The sequence below is a fragment of the Homalodisca vitripennis genome, unplaced genomic scaffold (genome assembly GCF_021130785.1).
Source record: "Homalodisca vitripennis isolate AUS2020 unplaced genomic scaffold, UT_GWSS_2.1 ScUCBcl_1501;HRSCAF=5211, whole genome shotgun sequence".
In the NCBI taxonomy this organism is placed as follows: domain Eukaryota; kingdom Metazoa; phylum Arthropoda; class Insecta; order Hemiptera; family Cicadellidae; genus Homalodisca; species Homalodisca vitripennis.
Genome location: NW_025777614.1, coordinates 37,722 through 64,312, shown reverse-complemented (window position 1 = coordinate 64,312; position 26,591 = coordinate 37,722). Strand labels below are relative to the sequence as shown.

The 26,591-nt window shown below is 33.4% G+C and overlaps 1 protein-coding gene across 1 annotated transcript; it reads right to left on the bottom strand.

Annotated features, from left to right (window-relative positions):
• LOC124371482 (ubiquitin-like protein FUBI) lies at window positions 1-25,861 on the bottom strand. The gene is made up of 5 exons (XM_046829822.1): window positions 25,819-25,861; window positions 10,119-10,202; window positions 8,270-8,408; window positions 2,345-2,400; window positions 1-154 (listed from the first exon to the last, which is right to left on the bottom strand). The coding sequence occupies exons 1-5, from the start codon at window positions 25,825-25,827 to the stop codon at window positions 29-31; spliced, it is 414 nt and encodes a 137-aa protein (XP_046685778.1). The 5' UTR covers window positions 25,828-25,861; the 3' UTR covers window positions 1-28.
• Between the last annotated feature and the right edge of the window lie 730 nt (window positions 25,862-26,591).

The following is a 26,591-nucleotide window of genomic DNA, read 5'->3' as shown; positions in this document are numbered from 1 at the left end:
TTAAAATTTCAACACATTTTATTCAAATTTATGAATTAGCATTAGGTCCCCTTCTGCGACCGAAAGTCTGGACTACATTGACAAATCGTCTGTTATACTGGATCCTCCTTTTTGCTCGTCCAGTCTTCTTCTTTTTCTTCTCCTGCTTCTCCACCTGCAAGAGTTACAAGTCATTTATTAAAATGTGCTCATTATATACAAGTTGACAAAAACAAATTCTACATATTTAGAGAAATTGATCTTTTATAGGATTACTGACATTTTGTTTTTGAACAAGCAAGTCACCTACATAACGCAAACCAGAACATCTTAAAAGAATCGATTGGCTGAGCCTTCAAACAATTGTTTAGTAGGAATTTTCTATAAAGATATCCTTCAGTTTTACTGAAAAAAATCAATTGAACAAAAGTTGGAGGTAGTTTATTAAAAAAATATTTTAAGCCTGAACGAAATAAAGTTAATTCAATTAATTTACTGTAATTTGTATTATGGGTTAGAAAGAAAATTATGTGTATGGTTGGTTGGGATGGGACGTAACCGAATTCACCAACTTTTGTTTTTGTGTATGTAATGTAAGTAAAACGTTCATACATATATCATGATTTTAAAGTCGGTATTTTATGTTCTTTAATACACTTTAACATGAGGCATTGTAACTGTCTTAAGGCGTTCTTTAACAGGTAGATCAGTGACTTGGGTTTTCAGTAAAAGCCCATTGTACAATATCACAATTATTCATTATTGAAAAGAAGTAATAAATTTATGAGTCGTCATTAGTCATTTGTAATACTTTAGATTTACAATTTGTTGCAATATTCTCTAAGCATTTGAGATATATTTTCCAACTTTATCTTTCCCGTGTACTATTATGTCAAGTTCTGAAGAATACAAACATCTAAATGGGTGTTGTACATAGTTATACATAGATTTCTAAAAGAAAAAATATATATATATAATGACAAACATTCATTATAACGCATAAAAAATTAATTTATTTTTTATTTTGATGGTAGATTATTAATAATCACCAAGAACAAGTTGTATCCCGACAAATCCTTCTGGGACACTTCATTACTTACCCACTTAAGTGCGATTTAAACCAATTTACATTATATACACTTTTTAAATGTTCAAAACGTTAAAAAAACTAATGTCAAATAGAATCAAATGCTTAAACACAACAGCCGTAGTGAGATCTGTCAATGGCTTTAGCAATTTTATAGAGTGTATACTTTTTGTGTATTTAAATAATGAAATTTTTAGGAAATAACCAATAATGATATTGGCAAAAAAATCTAACTATTTGATGTGTATTAATTATATTCTTAAAATGAACAATCCACCACATTCTACAATCAAATATATGCATGTTACAAGGGTTTTAACACTTTTCTTATGGTGCCATTTTAAATCAAGATGATCACAGCCAGCTTAATGAATAGGTTAGAACAGTGTTAATGCTCCTCTTGATTCTAATGTGACGGAATCAAATTTTTAAACATAAAAAATTATTAAGAACCAAATTGTATGATTCATATCAACATAATGTTTTCATTTGTAAATTATTTGCTTGTTATTTTTAAACGTAGAAATAAAGATCTTCAATTTTAATGTAACTCTTGTTATTAATAGCTCTACTAGTTTGTTTGAGGTTAACTTTTAAACTCTGGTATCTAAACTTTTTGATCAGAGTGCAGTACTCTAACAAGGAAATTTTAGCTGGGTAAGTGACCCAGGCCTTTAAATTTGCAAGGTTTTGTACAAAAAATTATTACGAGGTTTAATTTTATGGCAATGGTATAAAAATGTCCTAATGTAACTTTTTTTTAGTTATATGTGAAACTAAATAAAATATACATTAAAAATAAATAACACAAATTTTTTGGGATATTCTGTTAAGAAACAAAAACTATTAACTGTCTGAAATTATTTTTTAAACATTAAATGCCATCTCGTTAGTATATATAACAACAACAAAAATCAGAAGCCTAACTTAAAACATAATGTCAAAGATACATTTTTAGGTTTCTATGCAATAGCTGAAGTGTGTAAGATTAGTTGGATGAAATAGACAGACAACTAAATGTTGTTGCTGTTTTAATTCAGTACACAGTATGACATACAATACTCAATTTCCCAACAATTGTTGGATATAATGTATACTGGTTTTGAAAGCTATAAATGGTATTAAAATAAGTGGCAAAATCGCCTTCTAGGAATTTTCAATAGTATGTAATAGCAGAAAAAATTGTCACCTGGGGCTAAATGAGTTAAATCTTATCTCTGTGTTTTGAAAATCATACCTAGTAATCTAAAAATAAAACTTTTTAAAACCACAACATACCTTGGGGGTTTGTCCTTTTACTTTACCAGCACGAGCCAAAGATCCGTGGACTTTACCTAAATGACAAAGAAAATTTATTAAGATATGTATTTTATTTTTTCTAGGATTATATGGAACATACAGTATGTTCGTATTTTAACATAATGTGTAGGCTAATCTAAGAATGTAAAACAACCTACTGTAATGCAGTATATTAGATAAATGCAGTAGAAAATGGTCACATACTTAATGAATTTTATTACTCTTGATCATCTACAAATATTGCAGTGTACACATTCTCTATACCTCAAGCTTACATGAGGGTACCCAAAGGAAACCAGAGTAGTATTGACCGTGGGCAGAGCTTGTGTAGTATGCATTTCTGCTGCTAGACGTGTATACCGCAACTCATAGCCAGTTCAGTGTCGCCTGTGTTTGTCAAACTGGCTTGTTCCATTTATCTGCAGTGATTACTAGTGCTGTTTTGGTTTTGTTTTTTTTACGATTACAAGTTTAAGTGAACGTGCAGCTGTGAAAATTTTGTTTTCTACTCAGTGAAAATGCTGCTGAAACTGTTTTTAATGTTAAAAACAGCTTACCAAGATGACACTATGGGAAAAACTGAAGTGTACGAGCGGTTTGCTCGATTTAAAAATGGCGACATGTTGATTGATGACAAACCTCATTCTGGACATCCATCAACTGCCCGAAATTGACGAAAATATTTAAAAAATTGGACAGCTTGTACTCACAGACTGTCGACAGGACAATTGATTATCAGAGATTAGTGGGTTATCTTGGTACTCCGGATCAGTGAATTTTAAACGGAAGATTTAGGAATGAAAAGGGTTGCTGCTGCCAAGTTCATTCCTCGGGTTCTGACTGACAAAAGAAACATAGAATTGAAACATGTCGTGTTTTTGAAACAATAACTTTAAATTGATCCAGATTTTCTGTCAAAGATCATTATTGGTGATGAGTCATGGTGCTATGGTTAGGACCCAGAAACAAAGCTACAGTCAAGCCAATGGAAGACGTCATCGTCACCCCGTCCAAAAAAATTGTGAAGTCAAATCAAACACAAAAACAAATTTTGATTTACCTTTTTGATGCCAAAAGCATAGTTCATTCAGAGTTTGATTCCCCAGTTCAGATCGTCAATCAAACCTTTTATTTCGAAGTTTTAAGAAGATTGTGCAACAGTGTTTGTAAAAAAAGACCCCATTTGTGGCATACAGGAGACTGGTTCTTCCACCACAACAACGCAACTGCACACACACAGTTTTTTACAATTTTAAAACACTTTGTTAAACAATTTTTGGTTACAAATGTCATGGTTCCGCTTCCAAACGCACCTTACTCACCTAACCTGGCACCATGTGACTTTATATTATCTTCCACGCATAAAAAGTGGCATGAAAGGACACCAATTTGACCAAATCAAAGAAGTCAAGGGAAGAGCTGTCAGCCATTTCTACAGATGAGTACAAAAAAGTTTCAAACCATGGAAAACACTGGTGGGTCAATTGTATTAGTTGTGTAATGGAGAATATTTTGAAGAGAATAAGGTTTTTGTTTAAAATATTTTAAAATATATAGCTTTAAAAAAAAAAAAAAAATGGCTTCTTTTGGGTGCCTCCTTGTATGTAACTAAAAAACTGACAAAATCCATTATATTTCTGTCCAATTAAAACAATAACAAACCAAAATGAAAACAATTAAAAAATGAAGTAAAAATGTAAAATGTATTTGATGCGTATGGTTTTTTGCTGTACCTTATGTAGAGTCAATCGAAAGATATAAATCAGCCAGAAGTGAACCTTTCTTCTGGGGTGTGAATAAAATATACATGTATTTCACTGAAGACAGCTAAGAAACAACAACTCCATCTTTTAAAGTTTATGACTAGGGAAATAACTGAGCACCACTGTAGATACTTCTAAAAAAAAAACTCCATTTAAAAAAATGTATGACTATAGGTCGACCGCTATTAAAGAAACCTGCGCAGAAGCAAATTTCTGAGCAGTACCGCACAGGAGGGGCCCCCCTCCGGCGGGGAGTTGGGGTAGGGAGTGAGACCAGCACCTTCTTGTATCTGTTTATCAGCTGTGTAGATCGTATCTCGTTCTCACAGTTTTGTTTACACTGCAGCTACTTTACCTGTTCTATAACTATATATTTTTGTGTGTAGACATATACAAGTGTCGAAGTCTAAGTGTAAAATATTAATTAAACAGATTAATGTAGCCATAGATGTTCCAGGAAACATTGTTATTTTGAGGTTAGCCGTGCGGTGCAGTGGCAGTGGCCATTAGAGATGTGTCCTTCAATTCGAATGGGTCAGTCAGGTGAACAAGTGATCCGGATCAGAGTGTTTCAAAAGACCCGTTCACTTTGAAAGTTTTGTTCAATTTTGCCTGACAACTGAATAAATTTGATAATTTTTTTCAAAATCAAGTATATGAAATGAAATGAAAACGGTTTATTTTCCCAAAAATAGTACAATAAAACACATATACAAGAACATATACACGTAGAGTAACAAACGTATGCACATACATACAATGGCTGAAACCATGTATCAGAGTATAACAATACGGTACTTATAAATAGTCTGTTATTTCTTATTATATAAACCTTGTAGTAATTCTATTTAATTCAATTAAAATTTGAAAAAAGAAGAGAAGTATAACTGGGAAGAGCCTACATCGGCCTAGGGCCTGTGCTAGGCTCTGGTCGTGAATATTGGAACTCAAAACTAATAATAGAACAAATGATATTATAAGTAAAAAAATAGTAGTTTGGTAATTTTTGAGATTATTAATTAATGGTTATAGAATGTATTTTTTACTTCGGCTGGATGGCAATGACAACAGTGACCACGCAGGCAATTGATAAGTCACATTGAGAATGATACGTAACCGAGGATAAATCTAGTTTTGCTGCACTGTCGTATGAAGTATTAGTTATGGTAATTATAGTGAAGGACAAACCGAATAACAATAAATATTGAGGAAGGGTTCAGCGATAATAAGGGACAACAAGTAAAGATCAGGTAATTGAAACACATAAGCGAAGTTGTAACTCAAACACACGTTATGGCACAAAATATGAGAAATATAATACAAATTTGTTACGCTGAATGTTTTTTTTTAATATAGAAACTGTAATGCTGACTTGATGCGAGTATCGTGTGTTATGAGTATAAGTTGTCAACGCAAAAAGAGTATGAAAATTAGTGTATAAGTAAATAAGAATTGCTTTGATAAACTAATGTCTTATAGTCATTAGTTTTGCCTCGAAAAAAAAAAAAGTAATTCTGAAGAATACGTTGTACTCTTAAAGAACATTTTTAGTATTGTTTCTGTTTAATAATTAATGGCTCAAGAACAGTTTTGAAAGTGGCACCATAGACTATAATACCAAATGAAAGTTGGGATTGAACGAAAGCAAAATAGGCCACTTTAATTTCCTTATCTGTTAGTACTTCTCGTAATTGTCTGAAGGCAAAAATGGACTTGCGGATTCTATTTTTCACAAAATTAATGTGTTTTGACACATTCACATTATGATGTGATTTTTTCAAATATATTTGCAGGTATTGAATCATGTCCAGGAGCGAAATTTCCTCTCAAACTGGATACGTAACGTATAATCTTTTATAACAGTGCATAAGTTGAAGGTCGAATTAAGCCTATAAGATCGGTCATGGAAAAAAATTGTTATATTTGAGCCATTAGAGTTCGCCAAGTTCTGACCAGCATTAGTAAAGAATTCATTACATCCGTTGGCTACTTCAAGCTTTGTCATTGAATAATTTGGTATTTGGCAAATATTTATTTAGCTGGAAAGAAACTTTGTTAACCTCTCTACCACTCAATTTATTTACAACACCCCTCTCAAAACATTTTTAAATCCCCATTAGCTCGGTCAAATTTACCACAAAAATAATATTTTTTTTAGTTGCTTTAAATTTCTGCTTAAAATGTTCCTATAATTTACATTGCGGGGTTTAAGCTCCACATTAAATGGTTGCTTTTCCACCAATTTAATTAATCTATTTCTTTCTCTTATAGCTTGGACTAAATCTGAAGTAATCCAGGTTTTAGCTTTTTTGACCTAGTTTTAAATTTATTCGACTGGCTATTGGAATTGTAATACGAGGGTCGTCCAGAAAGTAAAGAACGTTTTGTTATAAGTCAATAAAAACAAAAGATAAGAGCATGAAAATTTATTTATAAATACTTATAAACTTACTCTATTTTTCCTCCAAAATCGCCGGAACTGTCAAGGCACTTGTTGTAGCGTGGCACCAGTTTTTCTATACCGACGTTATACTGTTCCTGCCGCCAAGGAATGAAGCCACGTTTTTACTCCTTCTTTGAGGTCTTCGTCACCCAAAAAGTTTTTTCCGCCTAAAAACACTTTCAACTTTGGAAACAAGTGATAGTCACTCGGAGCCAGATCTGGACTATACGGAGGGTGTCCGAAGATTTGCCATTTGAAAGAATTGAGTTCTGCTTTGGTTCGTGCACTGCAATGAGGCCGAGCATTGTCGTGGATCAGCACCACTTTCAACGACAGCATTCTGCGTCGTTTGTTCTGAATAGCGCGGCGAAGCCGATGCAAGGTCTCGATGTAGGCCTCTGAGTTGATTGTTTCGCCTCTCGGCATGAACTCCACATGAATTAGGCCTTTTCGGTCCCAAAAAACTGTTGCCATCAATTTCCTGGTGTTCAAATTTGGTTTTTCTTTCCTGTTTTTTGTTGGTGAATTCGAGTGATGCCATTCCATTGACTGGAGCTTTGTCACCGTAAACTGCCTTAATTTGCCTATAAATTTCAATAGGTCGAACATTCTGTGCATTCAGAAACCGTATCACACTACGCAGTTCACACTTGGCGGGATTTTCAATTAATGCCGCCATTTTAAACTTTCACAGGAGACGCAAACGTGACCTCACGGTACCGCTACTCAGCTCACACTGAGGCAGAAGGTGTGGCTAACGAACAAGCTATCTACCGCGGTGGTGGGTGAACTGCGCCGCCCGTGATGCGCAATCGTTCTTTACTTTCTGGACGACCCTCGTAATATTCTGAAGTTGTAGTGTAAAAACATTTACATTACTGCTGTTAATAATTGATTGCCAATTAGCATTTAAAAGGTTATCATGTGGTAACACATGGTCGATATAGGTGCGATGTGTAAGGTCGATCTGAGAGGAGGCGTTCGGTGCAGTAGTGTGCGTAATATCATTTTAATGAATCGCCAGCCTGGGTATTATGAAAAGTGGTGGGAACTTAATCGGTTAAATGTATAAAAATGTGTTATTTATAAAAATAAAACATTTGTAGTGAAATAACCTTATGATAAATCAAAGGCATATCAATCAACCATGTCCATTGTTCATACCTACGCGTATTAACATTTAAAATATTTAGTAATGTATATAGTAACATGAAATTAATTTTTTAATCAGTTGTAATAATATATACTTACATTTACTACATTCCTGAAACAATATATTTATTGTTATATATCTATCCATTTACTGTAAGATATGTTGTTTCTTCCTATATTCAAACACTTTTTTGCAAGCGGATCCTTTCGTTCACTTGGTCACTCCGTTCAGTCGTTCATTTTGTTGAACACGATGACCGGTAAAACACGCTCTAGCAGGAAGGCTTAGTAACTCTGTACTGAACGGATCGCAGCAGTGAACGATACCGACTGAGCCGGATTAGTCAGCTGATCAAATAGAGAGGCGGTTGATCAGAGGAGGGGTATTTACCCCACCCTGCGTGAACTCAAATCAACCAAGGTTTTTTTGTTTATGTAGTGGTTTACCTATAGGGAAATAACTGAGCATCACTGTACATATCTCTCTTTAAGACTTTATCTAAATTTAAGCTAATTATTAGGAAACCACTACAAAGTAAAGTTTACCTCCAAGCAGTGGAACAGTGACATCAATGCTGTAGTCTCCCTGTAGCTGAGCCACACACGAGTCATCAGTCAGAGGAGTACCACAATTGTAAAAATACAGCAGTTCCTTGGGAAATTGCTCCAACGCTGCTACTCGCTCCTGTACACACACAGGTTCTCTTGTTAATAGTTTTACACATGAAAAAATCAGTTCTGTGGGCTCAAAATATCCATAATTATAATATTGTCACACTATATACACTACTAATGTAGCAATATTTGTTCTGATGTTTAAAAACAATTTGGACTTACAATGCTAGTTTAAATACAAAATCCATAATCAAAAGAAAAAAATATTAAAAAGATTTAATAAACAGATATGGTTTTTACTCAAAGAAAATTCTGTACCTAATTAGTGTGGTAACATAGACCAAGAAAATACAAGATCAAATTTATGGAAAAACAATTACTTTGGTAAGTATTGGATTTATCGACTACTACTGATGACAAAAATTCTTTATTAATGAATTCTAAGAGATACAACTTTTTGTTTTTAGGCAGATTCCTAAACCTGTAACTATTATTTAACTACCACTGGTATAAATAAATGAATAAAACATTTTCCAATATAACTTTTATTTTCCTCAAGGCCTTTCGGAATCAACCTGACCATTGTTTACCACCACAAATGAGGAAAACATTAAGGAGCAGCCATGTCAAATCTTACAGAACAATAAAAAGTGTTCAAAATAATTACTAATCAATATCTTTAGGAATTTTAAAATTGAGGTTTCTGGATATTTATGTACGTACAATTTTGTAATAGATTTGTATTACACTTTGAAAAAAATTCTATAAAAAGAGCTCAAATTTAACCTTTAAGATGACTATTCCAGCTCGATTAAAATTCAAATTATAAAGAAATAAAAAATAAATGTAAGCCAAAAAAAATTAATTATAGTAGTTTCAGAAAATGTAGCCTACAACTCAAAGACCAATTGACACATTTTTTACTGTTTTGTGTTAATTTCTGCATGGGCTACTACAATATTAAATTAGGCACAATCTCAAGAGAGCCATATTGAAAATAGTAGGCTTTGTTGGTTTGTTTCATAGGAACAGCCCAGTGTACTTCTCAGTTTACACTATTAATCACGGTACCAAGATGAGTGAATGTATATCAAACAATATATCATGTAATACTTAGTGATTTTAAATTATATGCATAGCATTTGTTATGGATACATTTAAATAAGCAATAGTAAATCAAGCTTTATTTATGCAGTGTATTTGGTATTTTCTTTATATTGTTGAATTTGTCACCTTGCTTTATATTATTATTGTAAAATGGTATTGCTGTAGAAATGAATAAAAACAAAATAAATTAGCAGGTTATACAATGCAGAGCTTCTCTAAAAATAAAAACTCATCCTAAATGAATGCAAATCATTGTAAAAAATTCTTCTAATTTAACCCTGAATATTGAAAATTTCATTTTTTTAATGCTTTTTTAACATTAATTCTTGTGGTGAAGGTTTTGGTTTAACATGTGTTCACCTTAGATGGCTCTCCAAAGCAAAAGCCAAAATATTTCATGAATTTAATTTTTTGGGAAATGTTTCAACGTGATGAGAACTACGAACATTTTAGACATTAGTTGTAACACTGATCTTGTAAGCCTGAAAACTACGGTACTCATTCCTTCTTTCTCCCGACAAATCTACACACTTTTTTATTAAATTTATATATTAAATATTATTAAACCACACTACGAATTACATGTTTGACAGTAGTGACTGCAGGAACATTCTCCATTCCAGTGCCTGGCTCTCAAATGTTAATATATTATTTCCAACATTAGTTAACATACCTTGATAAAGGCAATGGATTCATTGCCTTCACATTCTATGATGTGGTTCTTCTGGCCTCTGACCGTCACCTGCATTTTGATAATCTGAAAAATAATTTATTTTAGTTTTGGTTGTCAAATTGTTTTTGAAAGCTCAGAGGTTAATTTGGAAACAATGGGAGGAATTACTATAAAGTAATGACATTTTACTGGAACGAAGTTCGAATAAACAACTGCTACAACTAGGTGCTTATTACTACAGTTCATCCAACAGATAGTAGTTGTTTCTTCCTTATTATAAACTACACTGTGGCAATAACTTTATTAAATAATTTTAATCTATGTACTCTATGGCCAAGTAACAATAAGTGTATTTAGCAGAAAATACCAAATTTACATATTGGTACAGATTTAACCCTCAGAGTGTCCATCATATTTTGTAAAATGCACATCATTTTTATGAGGTTTTGCAGACTATCCTTGTCAAATTTATCTTAAATCTAAATAGTAACTTACATATAAAGTGTTATATACTATTTTTTTTTACAAAGAACTGTCTGTGCTTTCTCACTGTGAAACTATTACATTAGAAAAAAATTCTTAATTGAGAGATTTGAAAAGTTTTTAAACAAAAAATAAAACAAAATTTGCAATAAAGTATGCACATATATTTAAAATATTACATATATTCAAAATTCAGGATAGCCAAATTGTAAGAATTTTTGTCCTGAAGACAGAAATGTATAATGTTTGAACTGTTTATATAAGTAATTTAAAACATTTTTCTACTCACTACAGTTATATAACACATTAATATAACAATGCTCTTACTTTTTATATTATACTAAATATAATAGCAAAACAACATTTAGAATAACCTACTAGTAGTACATTTTACCATGAACATAGAAATATATATTGCTGTAAGTATTTTTGGCAATTCATAATATTTACATATATAAAGGAAAGTCAAAATAGTGATTATCTTTTATGAAAATCATAAAAAATATTTTATATGCAATAATATAATTTCTAACATAAAAACAAATTGAAACAAAAACAAGGACAAAATAGATTGTAAACAGTGAAATTCACATGTTCATATCTGAGCAACAACAAACGATGCAAATGCACTTTGCTGGAAACAACAACCGATGAAAAATTATGTAGACTAATGTTTTGTACAAAGTACAAGAAATCAAAAAGCACTAATCATAATGAAAAACTCATGGGATTTTGAACGGTATAGGTTATAATGCGGTTTGATCGGTATAAGTGTCGGCGAAATGGGTTTTAAGACATGAATGTTTATCATACAAATTTTTAATGATAAAGTGTGTACAACTTAAACAGGCAGAAAAGAGATTGGTTACATTCGAGAATAAAATTTTGAGGAAAATTTTCGGACCTATTAGAGATGGAGATGGATGGAGAATCAGGCACAACCAAGAAATCAGAGAGATGTTTCAATCTCCAGACGTTGTAGGAGAGGCAAAGAGCAAGAGACTTCGGTGGGCAGGCCATGTGATGAGGAGGGAGGATGATAAATTGATTAAAGAGGTTTGGAAACACAATCCAGTTGGAAGAAGAAGACCTCGAGGTAGACCCAAAAATCGCTGGAAGGACCAGGTGGAGAAGGACTTGTGGAAATTGAGAGCAGGTCAGGGGGATTGTGAAGACAGGGAGAGATGGAGGCAGCTGGTTGGCGAGGCCAAATGCCACCTAGGGTATCCATGGCCATGGGAGTAAGAGTAAGTAAAGTGTAGTGAAAGACTGAGTCATCAAAAATATTGACGATCGACACTTGGAGGTTTAAATGAGTCGCATTGAAAAATATATAGTTTGTGGTACATTCATTTATGTAGCTTTTTCATATTCAGGATGGTAACAAACAATAAATCAATTGAAATGATTGTATTCAAATCCATAAAATAGAATTTTATGTATTATTTTACCTCAACTATATATTTAAAGGAGATTGATGTTGTTATAGTTACCATCTACCGTACTCCAAAGAGTAATATTTTTAGTTTCTTTGATTATTTGGAGTCTTTAATGATATTTTTAAATAAAAATTTTGCAACTGTGATATTAACAGGTGATTTTAATGTAGATGTAAGAAAAGATTCTTCTGAAAAATGTACTTTTTTGAATTTATTAAGATCATTTAATATGTATTGTCATAATTTTGATACAACTAGAGAAGATGCTTGTCTTGACAATGTCGTTAGTAATTTAAGCAAAAACAAAGTAAAAATGTCAAGTTATCGAACCAAATGTATCTGATCACGCTGGTATATACACAGAGTTTTATGAGTTGCATTTTTCAAATACAGTACCAGATAAAAATATCCTTAAAAGAAAAGTGAGAGATCTGTCTTTTGGTGCCATTGAAGGTTTGAAAACATAGACAATCAGATTGACTGGTGGCAGCTTACTTTTTTTCAAACTGTTGACGATGCTTTTTGATTTTTTTATACAAATATTAACAAGTTCACTTAAAGAATGTTGTCCTGTTAAAGATGTCAAAATCAAAATTAGAAATAGACCAAAGGTTGACTGGTTTACACCTGAACTATATAAACTTAGAAATATAGTAACAGTGTTTTATGATAGATTCAAGATAAGTAAGGGCACAGAAAATGAAGCTGAACACAAAAAAATGTATATAGAAATAAAAAAGATGTATAAAAATAGAATTAAGGAAGAAAAACGATTAGCCACTGACAGATATATTATGAGAGCTCCAAATAAATGTAAAGCTGCTTGGAGTATAATAAAAAAGGAAATTCATTGTAAGAAAGAAAGCGTTGAAGAATTAATAAAGCCTGATGACTTTAATGATTATTTTATAAATATAGTTAGTACTACACATTTGAAGCAAAATAATTTTGACACTGCTATTGAGCTTTTGAGTAATTATTTATCTAGATTTAATAATGCTAGTAAAACATTCCAATTAAATGTAATAACTGAATTTGAAATTATAAAATATGTATCTAAGTTGAGTGGATCAAAAAGCGAAGATTATTTTGGGTTTTCTAATAAAATCATCAAGGATATTATACCCTACATAGTAAAGCCATTGACTTTTCTATTCAACTGGATGTTATCTGAGGGGATTTTTCCTAAAGCACTGAAATGTTTCGAAGTAGTGCCAGTGTATAAAATGGACAGCAAGGCAGATCCTGCTAGTTACCGTCCCATTTCTTTGGTTCCCATACTGAGTAAGATTTTTGAGTGTTGTTTAAAAGACCAATTGTATGATTTCTTTTCTCAAAACAATTTGCTCTGTAAAGAACAATATGGATTTATAACAAAATCAAAGACTGTGAAAGCAATAGGAAAAATTGTGGAAAACATTTTTAAATAATTTTGAGAAAAAGATTATATCATCTGCAACATTGATAGATTTAAGTAAAGCGTTTGACTGTATTAATCATGAGTTGTTGTTAAAAAAGTTGTTTAGTTATGGCATAAAACATAAAGAATTACAATTATTGTCATCTTATTTATCTGACAGGTAACAGATGGTTGTCCAGGGGGAGAACGGGTCCAATTTCAGAACAGTGAAATTGGGAGTTCCGCAAGGCTCTGTTTTGGGACCTCTTCTGTTTATTGTTGCAATCAATGATTTTTCATCTAGCCTACCTTGTAATTCTGTTTTGTACGCAGATGATACTACTCTTTTAAACTGTAATAAAGACTCACCACAAATCTTAAAATCTGATCAAGAACGCTCATTTAAATTAGCTCTAGAATGGTTTTCAAGCAAATGGGTTGGCAGTGAATCATAATAAAACTGAATATTTAACATTATCTCTACACAATAATACTAAATACAGTAATGATTCTGTTAAGTTATTGGGTGTTATCCTAGATGGTAAATTAAGCTGGCAACATCATGTCAATTATTTATGTACTAAACTATCTAGAGTTATATACCTATTATGTAAACTAAGGAATACTGTTACTCAAGAGATGTTGATAACTGCTTATTATGCATTTTTCCATTCACACTTGAGGTATGGTGTGACTCTTTGGGGAAACAGTTCCAGTGACAAAAAAAATATTTTTATGGCAAAAAAAAGCCATTAGGATTTTTAAAAAATGTTTCTAAGCAAGAATCTTGTTCACCTTTTTTCAAAGAACTTCAAAATTATGACCTTGCCAAGTTTATACATTTACTGATCATTACTTGATGTAAAAGAAAATTTGAATAGTTTCATAAATAGACAAGATGTTCATACACACTGCACAAGAAAAAAGTATTTACTCGATCTACCCCCCAGTCAGACTCGAAAAAGACCAAAAACAGCCAGATATTTTTTGGTACTTTGGGATTATACCGACCACACCAGTATGAAGAACACAAAAAATATAAATTTATAGATAGACATGATAGAACGAAAAAACAACTCTTTAATTGCAAAATTACAAACTTACAAGCATTTCCAGGTATTGTGATCGGTATTTTTGTCGCTGTTATCATATCTTTCTCGAGAATCCCGATTACGGCAGGCCGCGCGGCATCACATGATTTGCACTGTACATAATTGCCTTTCCATTACAATTCAATTTATATTTCTGATCAGCCCCTCTAGAATTTGATATTTTACTGATAGGTACTATCTCGAGGGATGTTTTTCTTTCCTTGACATCAGCACCAAAGGTGCTGCCGAAGCCCGTGCTGATGGCCGGAGGCACTCGCATTTTGGGTGGCGGAATGTGATCAAGAATAAAAACAAGTTTTGAGTGTTTTTTTCAATAAAGAGTTTAGTTTTAGTTTGGTAATGTTCGTTTTTTGTTGAAGTTTTGTGTTTGGAGAAATGTAGAGGTAAAACACGGAAGTACAACAAAGCGACGAACCAGCTGAACGGGCGGCGAGACTCTGCAATCACGTTATCTACTAGACCGCTCGACTTTGACCTCTATCTGAGGATGGGGAGGGGTTTGCGATAAGACAATTCCTGTTTTATATTGACGAAATATTGTTCTACGCTAATCTAGTAATCAGTAGAAGCAAAATGTAAAATAACGATTCATGTCTGGGTGTGGTCGGTATAATCCCAAAGTACCTATTTTTCAGTATAAAATTATTTAATAAATTACCATATAAACCATGGAATGTTACACTTAATAATTTTAAAGTTACAATTGCAAAGTGGCTGAAAAATAAAGCTTTTTACACTGTTGAAGATTACCTAGCCTGTGATATTAGCTCATAAAGTTTTTAATTCATTGTTAATTTAAGATTAGGATTGTTAGCACATATTATATAGATTTTTAAATTATTTAATTGTAATTTTATTGTTTTATTCACATTTATATTATTGTTATTTAGTTCTAGCAATAGGCAATACTGTATTTTGTCCTATAACTGTGCCTAGTTTAAAGATTAGATTAAAGTAGGCTATATAATATGTTGACTTTGTCTATTGCATAATATGTATTGTGCTTAATGACAATAAAAATATCTTGAATCTTGAATCAACATGACATGAAGATTAAAAAAATATACAGAATGTACAAAGACAGAAAGAAGGGTCTCCTCTAATCTGAGTTGCTTGAGGACACCTTTTTCTTCTGTCTATCCCCTATTGGTCAGTAGAATGAAATTAAACGCAACAAATTTAATATTTACGAGCATTAATGTTTTAAAGAAATTGATGTATTGAGTTACAAAAGCAAGTAAAATTCCATGGAGCTCGAGGAGACCTATTCTGCTAACCAGGTTGGTCAGTAGGATAAAAAAAAAAACCAAAAAGTGGTACTTATGAGTATTTTTGTGTCTCTTTATGAGTTTTAACACTTTCACTGTGGCCAGGCCTAATGTAGGGAGGTCACATCTGGTGTAGCAAGAGGTACTGAGGAGCGGTGTAGATTTGAGCGATTCTCTCGAAAACTAGCCATTATACTTCCCCTACCCCTCTACCGTAGTGTCTGCCTACCCCAATGTCACCTACCTGTCTACACAACGTCCATGTGCCTTATTCAACTTAAGAGTATAGTTAACCTAGTGCATTATTATTTAATCAGTATTCACAATTTAGTAGTAATCTGAATTTATTTGAAAATTATCATATGTTTAATATCCAGTGTGGAAGTGCCAATGGTTCCACCAAGGAGTTTCCCCTCACTACACCCACCAAACTTCATAGCCAGTACCCACCACTTGCTGAAGTGAGAGAAGAAAATGGCAGATGAACAATCATTGAAACCTAACCTATAAACTTACAAATAAAATCTGTTAACTAAATAAAACACTGTCAGCAACTGAAATAAAAATAAACCATACAAGTTGCAACATAATAGCTGGCTATTTTCAGTGGCAGATTTGTAAACATAACAATGATTTACAGATTTTCAACTAGATGTTTCAAACTTTACTTTCTCCTTGAAAATACAAAACGACTTCAACAAGATACATATAGCACATAAAATTAAGTAATGTACACTACAAAATGACAAATTACATCTGTTTTTATGCTTTGAGAAATGTTTTATTGAGCTATCAATGAATCCGAAATTAAATGTAATAAATCAAATAGCTGGTGGAGCTAAAGTAAAGTAAAACTAAATGTTATTAGAACATGATTATTATGTTCAGTTTATATAATGTAATTGTCATAAGGTAGGTCTATTTTAATACAAAACAATCAATCAACATAAAAAAATTAAGTGTTACATTTTAGGCTAATTAAATGAAGGAAAAAGCTATTAGGAAGGACATTAATACTAAAATAGTCATCATATTAAACAAATAATTAAAATAGCTTGGAGTAATTTTATTACATATTATTACATGGCTTACTCCAAAGAATTAAGATGTGTTTAATAATATTAGTACAGTAGAGTCCCGTTAAATCCGACCTAATTGGGACCGAGCCCTATTCGGATTATGTGATTGTTCGGATTAGCCAGAATTACAGAAAAATACGGTTTTAAACTTTAGAATGGGTCTATTTTGTTATAGAATTATCAACATTTTTTATTAAAATATGTTTTCTGACTGTTGCATTGTATTTCTTGACAAATAAACGTGTTTGCGAATACTAAGCACATTTACCGTATTTAGTGTGAGAGTTCTATTGTTAAGCAATGTGAGCGTACTGGATATTGTACTTGTCCACGCGCTACGGGACAACGAGAACCTGGGTGATAAAGGAGAGTTGGTGCCACACGCAGACGGTGCAGCAGCGCTTAACCTTGCACTACGATACTTAGAGCGACAGGCTACTGCTACACCTGCCGATATCATGTTTATGACACGATGGTGAAACTACGCGTCATCCAATAGACTCTCTTCAATGCGACAGAAGAAGACAATAACTGAATTTATGTCTTTTAACAATTAATATTGTACTCAATAATAATATCAGTACTGTACGTCCAATTTTTGTTTGATTTCACTTCTTAACCCTTCAACGCGTTTTGCCGTACTAGGTACGTCATGACACTTTCACTTGAGATCGCGTTTTGCCGTACTGAGTACGTCATGGAGTAGTCGGTTATTTTTTGTAGCTGTAACAGACAACTATTGAATGTTTTTCAATGAAAAATTTATACCAATCGAAAGGAGAAGATTCAAACTTTTGATTAATTAAGTCGATATCTCGAAAAATCGATCTTTAGAACAAATATCTGAGAAATCAGCTGCATTCAAGACGACGTCATTGCCGTGCAGCCGATCGTTTGTCAGCTTACGTTTGTTGTTGTTTACAGTCATTGTTAGTGTGATGGTTATGTTCTACAGACATATTTTTGTGTGTTTTATGTTCCTTTGTTTAGTTATTATTATTAGTTTTACAAGCTAACTATATAGTTTTGAAGAAGGAAATCCTGTTTTGACAGGAACAATTTGTTGTGTTTTATAAACATGAGTTGGGAATGGTTTGTAGGTTAGCTAGCTTTTAGGGAAATATTTTAGCATATTTTAGGGAATTTATTTTAAAACTGTTATCGTTTTTGTAAAATGTTTTAAAATCAATTGAAAATGAGTAATCTTGAAGGACACCTAGTGGAAAGAGACAGTGAAATTTACAGACTTTTGAACCTTGAATCAGATGAAGATTTTGACGACGATGGATATGACAATGACTTTGCTCAAGCTGAGTTTGAAGTATTAGACTTTGGACAAAATAGTGATGATGATATTGAAAATAGGCTAGGTGAAAACATTGTAGTACAAAATGAGTTCAATGTTGTTGAAAGAGGAGGAGGTGATGCAGACCTAAATGTAGGCCTAGGCCTACCTGGTTTTTCTTTTGGTTCTGAAATGGTTTGGGAACACTGTAAAGTTAATAAACTAACCTAAAGTAGGTTAATTTTGTTTCATTTGGCTAATTTTAAACCCTAACAACATAGAAGTATAATAAAATAATTATAAACTAGGGTAATTTGCTTATATTATTTATAAAACACAAAATCTCTAAAAAACCGCCAGAAAAATCAACACAGAAGGGGGTATGACCATGAAAAAAAATAACGCGTTGAAGGGTTAATACATAATTTAACTCATACTTAACCTATAAGTTTCAATTTGGTACTGTATTTAACTTCATTATTTATGTACTATACCGTACACAATTTGTCTTAATAAAATACTGTATGTCTATTTAATTAAAGTTTTCTTTGTTTGTGTACGAAATGACGCACCCATTTTTTTTAAGTAATTAGTTCCTATAACTGTTCATTATCGTTATAAATAATTCCTCCTGGACCTGTTCGGATTAACCGACATTCGGATTAACCGACATTCGGATTACACGTGTTCGGATTAGCGGGACTCCACTGTAACTCCTATATTTCAGAAAGGGTAGGGTACGATAAGTGGACCCGGTTTTTTATATCGAAATTGGCAAAACAATATTACTTAATCATAACCATCGATATAATCAATCGATACTGATAAATTATATTGAATTATTAACTTAACCCTTTGAGTGCCACAGCGTTGCTAATTTTGACGGTACGAAAAGTGCATAAAGTGCCAGCGTCGCCAATTTTGACGTTTCTTATTTCGATAATATTTTATATAGTACAAGATTATTTTAGCCAAATAATCAGACGGCTGTATTCAATAGGTTCCAAACTATCAATAACTACGAGTTTTATGTTGTTTCTCTACTATTTTATCTGTGAAATTTATGTTGTTTGGGTACTTATCAAGAAGCCACTATTTTTGGACGAGTTTTCCTTATCGGGGACAAAATATATTACAGTATTAAAATCAACTGACTTTATTTAAACTATTTTGGAATTTACAAGTTATTACGACAATCAATCAAATAAAAAACTATAAGAACAACGTTTCATTATTCGAAAATGTCAGGTCATTTGTGTGTCTACTTGGAGACGATTTGGAGATAGGAAGTATGACTCATCGAGTATTTTTCGATTCATTATGGAACGTATAATGAAGTTTATTTTGATCTCTGATAAGGAAAACTCGTCCAAAAATAGTGGGCTGTGATAAGTACCTGTACGATGATTCTGTCTTCCAGTCACGCGACATAGCGGACGAGTACCGTGTTGCGTAACGGCCTCTCTTGATGTTTATCTGCCGATAACCAAGCATTTGAGTAAATACAAAATAAAATAGTAACTTATACAGTATTTTAACGTATTTCTTTTCAAAAGTAATGTATGATTTGAGTTGTGTTCAAGCGAAAAACTTGAATTTTCAGTTTAAATATTATTAGGGTTATTATTTACTAAATGTAAACCTTTATGTAAATATGTTAGCAAGTATTTGATTCTAAATTTACTAATCATATTTATTTGTGTTGTATTAATGTTTTGTTAGATTTATTGGGAAAAACTACATCATTACTAAGTAATTTCTAAACTCTGACAAATGAAGTACAGTTTATAAAATGTCGGTACCGGGCAGCATTTTGTTAATACATATAATGCCATGTTTTTAATATTCTAGAATACAATATTACACATGAGTTTTATTTAGAATCATATGGCCTTTATCATGGTATAAAGAAAAAAAATGTTAACAATACCGTATACACACAAATTAGGTCGAAACTTAACTTTTTATACAAAAGTAAAAAAAAAACTTATAAATACTGAAATTTTTATAAATCAAATTTTATTTGTAACGGTATGTATCATATTCTGCATTTAATAAGAAAAAAAAACAACAATAAAATGATGGAAATCTGTTTGGTAGTTATTTTACAAACAGCTTTTTTCCCAAAAGCTTACAAATATGGGAAAAACAGCGTGGCACTTTATGCATATGCCTTCGGGAAATACCCGTGGCACTCAAAGGGTTAAATAGTCTATATCAACAGCTGTAAACACTTTAACCCTCTGAGGTCGGTCGGGACAGCTTCTGGTCCAGGCATAGGCCTACTAGGGTGGCTGAGTAAAGAGCGGGACACCTGCTGTCCTGCGCTGTAGTGCTTTGTTCTTTATTTTGTATCTCCTAAACAAACTAACCTTTTCATGCGAAATGTTTTTTGTTTGTTTCTTAAAAGTTTGTATTTTTTCACAAAAAACAAATCGAAATTTTTGACTTTGTTTTGGAACGTTTACTTGCAAAGAAACTATTCTTTAATTTTTTCTGAAAATGGAACAAAGAAGCCCCTTAGTGACTTTCGAATAAAATTAATTTGATATTAAAACTACTTTCAATGATAAGTATTTTTGTAAACAGCTTCATTCTAGGTTTTTTACCACAAAACACGTTTAAAATGTAATGAAACACAAGTTTTTCAAACTAAATTAATGTAAAACACATATAGCCTATTAATTGTCGGAAAATTCGTAAAATTAACTCAAAATAAAGTTAGGCCTAATTTAGTTTTACAACATAAAAACTTTACTTTGAACCAATTGAATAAAAAATAAGAAAGTTAGATGCAAATAACTAGAACGATGCGTGGGACATGAGATTGAGTGAAATCCCGCCGCCCAGAGAGGGTAGGCAGGTCTCGCGCGCACCGCCACTCAGGCACAGCGCATGTGAAATAGCGCCAACGTCAAAGGGTTAAAATAATACACATAGGGTAATATTTCAACTTTACATAAGTAATTTTAATTATTAAAAATAGCAGTAAATTTTAGAAAACTACAAGATATTGCTTTGAAAGATGATAAGACATAAATAAAATATATTGTGGCTTCAACATGTTGGACTCGTACCGAAAACCCCATTACGTGAAATTTTGTGGGAAAGAAACAACTGTAACTGTGAGAGGAGCAAATATGGTCGTCTTCAGTGTTTCCTAATTTTTGTTACAATAATTTGTTTGATCACTATAAATATTAAATTCATATTTTAATTTAAAGCAAATGATTGTTATTGAGGACTATAGATACTTTTATTTCGATTGATAGTCTAGGATTTGAGATGCGAATATTAGGTATCAAAGATTACATTCGATATAAAAAACGGGTCCGCTTATCGTACCCTACCCTTCAGAAATACTGTTTAATTATATTAGTAACGTCTATATTTCAGAAATACAAAAATTAGATTATTATTTTTCAAGCAAAATAAAATGGGTTAATCCATTTGTGTGTGATGTGCCAATAATTTGTGAAATGTGCTTGAGCATTATCATCTGTCTGATGCAGTGTTCAAGAACTGCTTTATAATGCTTGTAAATTCACATTTGGAGAAATATCACCATGTAGCTGCAGGGAGACAGAACATAATCTTCAACAATCTTGAAGAAATAATTAAAAAACTGCAGGACGTCTAAAGTCCTGATAACGCCTTTATTTCCAAGGCACGATCTGCCCCCGATAGCCCGATACAGGAGACCATCAGAGTAGCAAATGCCTACATCAGCGAGCTCTGTGTTCGGAGTGAGGGAGTGGAGATGCTCGACATTAGCCACATCGGGCGACAGTTATTCACCTCTCACGGCCAGCATCTTCGCGAGAGTGGGAAGCGACTACTGACGTGCCTCATGATTGCGCACCTGGCCACCATGGCACCAGACCTTCGCCGCCACAAACCTCCGCTTGTCGCTGCACCTAGCCACTCACTGCCCACTGCTATGTCGAGAACCGAAGGAGGACCGGAACCCGATCTTCAGGAGACGCCAAAGCAGCCAAGGGTGTTGCTTTTTTAATCATTCGCTGACGCCGTTAAGAGCACAGGACACCAGCAGCATGGCAATATATTAGAAAAACAAAATTTTTTAGGGAACCCACTACTAGTCACCAAAACAAATTGACTGACCTCAAATCGAAATTTAAAAAAAACAAATTCGAAAAACAAATTTTCAGATAGCTTGACATTTTTGCATCAAAATGCACAAATGGCTACAAACAAGAGAATGGAACTTTCCCTCTTGTGCGAAGAGCTTCTTCCCGACGTGCTAGTCATATCCGAACACGGATTTAACAGCAGCAACATTGAACACTTCAACATTCAAAATTACCAATTAGCTAACAATTGCTGTCGCACCTCAGCCAAAGGTGGGGGTGGGTGTTGCGGTTTTTGCTCGGAACAATCTTTCGTTTACCCCTGTTTCTGTCGAAAGCACAACTGACAAAGACTTAGAAGTCACAGGGGTAAACATTCACAGAAACAACAGCACAATCCAAGTAATTGGAGTATACAGGTCCCCAAACGGAGATGAAAAACAATTCTTTTCCCAAATTTTGAAAAACTTCTGACTGACATGACAAGGAGGGATCGAAAATTTATCGTCATGGGAGATTTTAACATTGATGTCCTAGATATCGATAGTCCCTTGACGAAACATTTCGCTGACTTGTTGGGGTCCTTCGGTCTTGTCTGTTCAATAGACACACCAACAAGGATTACCGGCACTTCAGCGACCTGCGATAGATAACATCATATCAAACTTGACTGACCTCCGGGTGTCTGTGATCAACACAGCCATCTCAGACCACTATGGCCAACAGGCCATTGTCAGTGGTCTCAAACCAGCACGGGACCCAATCATACAAACAACAATCAGAAACACAAAGCCCTCAAACATTGCTCTTCTAAACTCTTTTCTTTCGAGAGAGAGTTGGAACTGCCTAAATTTTAGAGATCCCGTTGAATTACAATTCAAAAACTTTGAAGACACTTTTATTTTCCATCTGAACGTGAGCTGTCCCCTAAAAACAATCCATCAAAAGGCTACAATACAAAAATGTGAATGGATTACAAGAGGCATTTTGGTTTCAAGGGAGAAATTACGATTTTACTCTGAAATCAACAAGCACTCGAGTGACGAGGTTTTCAAAATTTTTTTTACAAATTACAAGCGGATTTATAAAAAGGTGATCAGAGCTGCAAAAGCATATGACGTCACCAAAAAATTGCTCACGTCAAACAATTTTTCAAAAACGGCATGGGCTATCATTAAAAATAAAAGTCCACCAACTGAAAGACAAATTGAGCTTCAGATTGGAAACGATCAAGTCAGCGATGCAGCCAAAGTCGCGGACGCTTTCAATAATTTTTTTGCCTCGGTTGGTGCTGACCAAGGATTCAGTCCAAAGCAGCATCAGCCACATTCCACTTTGGTACGGAGCCCAGCAGCTTCTATGGCTCTGGCTCCTACTACAGAAGAGAAAATTGCCAGAGTGATGAGAGATCTTCCTTCAAAAAAATCAAACGATTTAAATCATGTTTCAATGTGGCTTCTTAAGCAATGTGCACAGCACCTGTTCAGGCCGCTTGAACATTTGATAAATCTCTCTCTCCGCTCAGGAATATTTCCATCCTCTCTGAAAAAAGCCAAAATCACCCCGATATTCAAAAAAGGTGACCCCAAATTAGTTCAAAATTATCGTCCCATCTCAATTTTAACCAGTTTTCAGTAAAGTTTTTGAAAAGATCTTCCTCAGTCGACTCTTGAATTTTTTGAAAAAAAAACACAACTTACTATCATCAAACCAGTTCGGTTTCCGAAGTGGGAAGTCGACAATAGACGCAGTCGTTGGGCTGGTCGAGATGATAGTAGAAGGAATTGAAAGTCATAGAGACACACTTAGTGTGTTTCTTGACTTATCTAAAGCATTTGACTGCGTTGATCACAACACCCTAATTCACAGACTGGAGTATTACGGGATACGAGGAGTGCCACTCTTGTGGCTTGAATCGTATCTCAGTAATAGAACACACAATTCGTAAAAATTTCTGACGTACGGTCGGAGGGGGGGGGTGAGCTGGGTTGTGGTGTTCCTCAGGGCTCCATTCTCAGTCCGCTACTCTTCCTATTGTATGTCAACGATGCTGGCTCATCTTTGCACCAAGGACGAATAGTCCAGTATGCCGATGACACGACTCTCTGTTTCAAAGAAAAATCAAACACACAACTTGAAATGACAACATTCACTGAGCTCAACAACTTAATTCAACATTTCAATGAGCTCAATCTTAAAACAAACCCGTCAAAATCGGTGTTTGTTCAATTTCGTTTGCGGCCCGACCGTCTCTGATCAAAGTCCTATAGTGATGTTGGAGGAGACTGAGATCGAAGAAGTCTACTCGACTAAATTCCTTGGAATACACCTTGATCGAGGGTTGACATGGGATAGTCATGTAGACAACGTTTGTTCAAAATTGTCCTCAGGCATTTATGTTTTGAGGCAGCTATCCAAATACTGCCCAACTCAGGTACTGATGACGGCGTTACTATGGATTGATATACCCCCACCTGTCATACGGAGTGGTCTTGTGGGGAGGCTGTGCAAATACACATTTCTCTAGAGTGTTTACACTCCAAAAAAAAGCCGTTCGAACAATTGCAAAACTACAATGGAGAGAGTCGTGCAGACCAGCATTCAGAAAACTGAAACTGTTGACATTACCCTGCCTCTACATTCTAGAGACGTCTATGTTTTTCAAGTCAAAATGCAATCTCATCAGAGGTAGTGATATACACTCATATGACACTAGAGGCAGGGACAACTACCGAACTGGGAGACACAGGACGGTAGTACATGAGCGCTTGCCTTCTCAGGCAGGAGCTCAGTTTGTCAACAAACTGCCAAATTTCATAAAAAGTGCCGCAATGCCTAAGGCATTTAAAACTCGTCTGAAAAGTGCATTGCTCTCAGAAGCTTTTTACAATACAGACGAGTTCATGGCACATGTTTGGGTGACCACATAATTGGCTGACTGACGCTGGTGCTAGAGTGGGAAATTCGAATAAATGAGCAGTAGGATGGATGGAATAAATTGTATGTACGAAAGTAACCTAGATGTAATGTATGAATCCAAAATTTTAGCTTATTTTCTTCTTTGACAATTGCTATAACATGTACATGTTCTAAAGCAATAAAATTATTATTATTATATATGTTTAGTTTCCAATTGTTTTGGAAGTCGATTTGTTTCCCCAGAGAATACTAGCCTATAATGAGAAAACACCCTTCCATATAGGCTAAATAAAATTTCATAACATAGCCTATATGGTAAAGACGATTTTTTAATCAGTTAAACAAAAGCTAACAATCGTTTACTTGATCACAATTAACCCTTATCGTTGTTTTAAAATTAAATAGAAATGTGTTTAAATTAATTTTTCAAAACATGAAGACAAATTGAAGCATTAATGCAATTGACATGGTAGGTTAAGAACATAACAGAAGACACAACATTTTTAGTACAGCATTTCATATTGAATGCAACATTATGAATAAAAATGTAATAATTCAATAACGTAAATAGGACAAACGTAATTTACTTCATTACTTATATTTTACAGTAAATTAATAAACTTACCACGTGCATTAACCAACCCAACACAGTTACAACTTGTTCAATTGCGGAAAGAGAAAAGGAAGGGATGTTAACATAGAGAAACGAAAATACCAACCAAAAAAGAAAATTTCATTCTTCTTCCAAAGTTGGAATAGATTAACCGGTTATGGACTCGCTTTTTAAAATAATGAGGAAGGTAGGAATTTTAATTTTTTAAGTGTTTACAGCAGTAGATTTTAAAATGATTTTATTTAAACACAAAATGTTGGGTTTACTCCAAAATTACTAATGCTTCTTTCTATTCGTTTAAAAAAGTAGATGGTTTCAAAGCACAATACTCAAATACTTTTTACAAAATAAAATGTTCAATTGCAGAGTTGTAATACTATTATATAGTTTTTTTAGAAAAGTAACATAGTCACAATTGTCCATAAAATAGTTGTATTCAAAATTATTTTATTGTGATTTCACTTTCTATGAATTGAACACGCTATTTCCATTTTTTTTTTTTCAAATAAAAAGTATAAGTGTATTGTTTAAAATCATCACCTATGATAATTTTTTAGTAAACAATAGTAATATACATTTTAAATTTGTCACAGACACAATGAAAAATGTTATGTTTTAATGTTTGTTAATGTTATATTTTATTTCGTCCTCTGTGATTGGTATCCAAATGGGATAACGTCTTGTTGGTAAGGCCTATCCAAAAAAATAAGAAACAGAGCAATCATCTAGTTCATCGTTGGAGTGTAGGACATTTAAAAATAAACCCTACTGTTAGCCCCTATCAA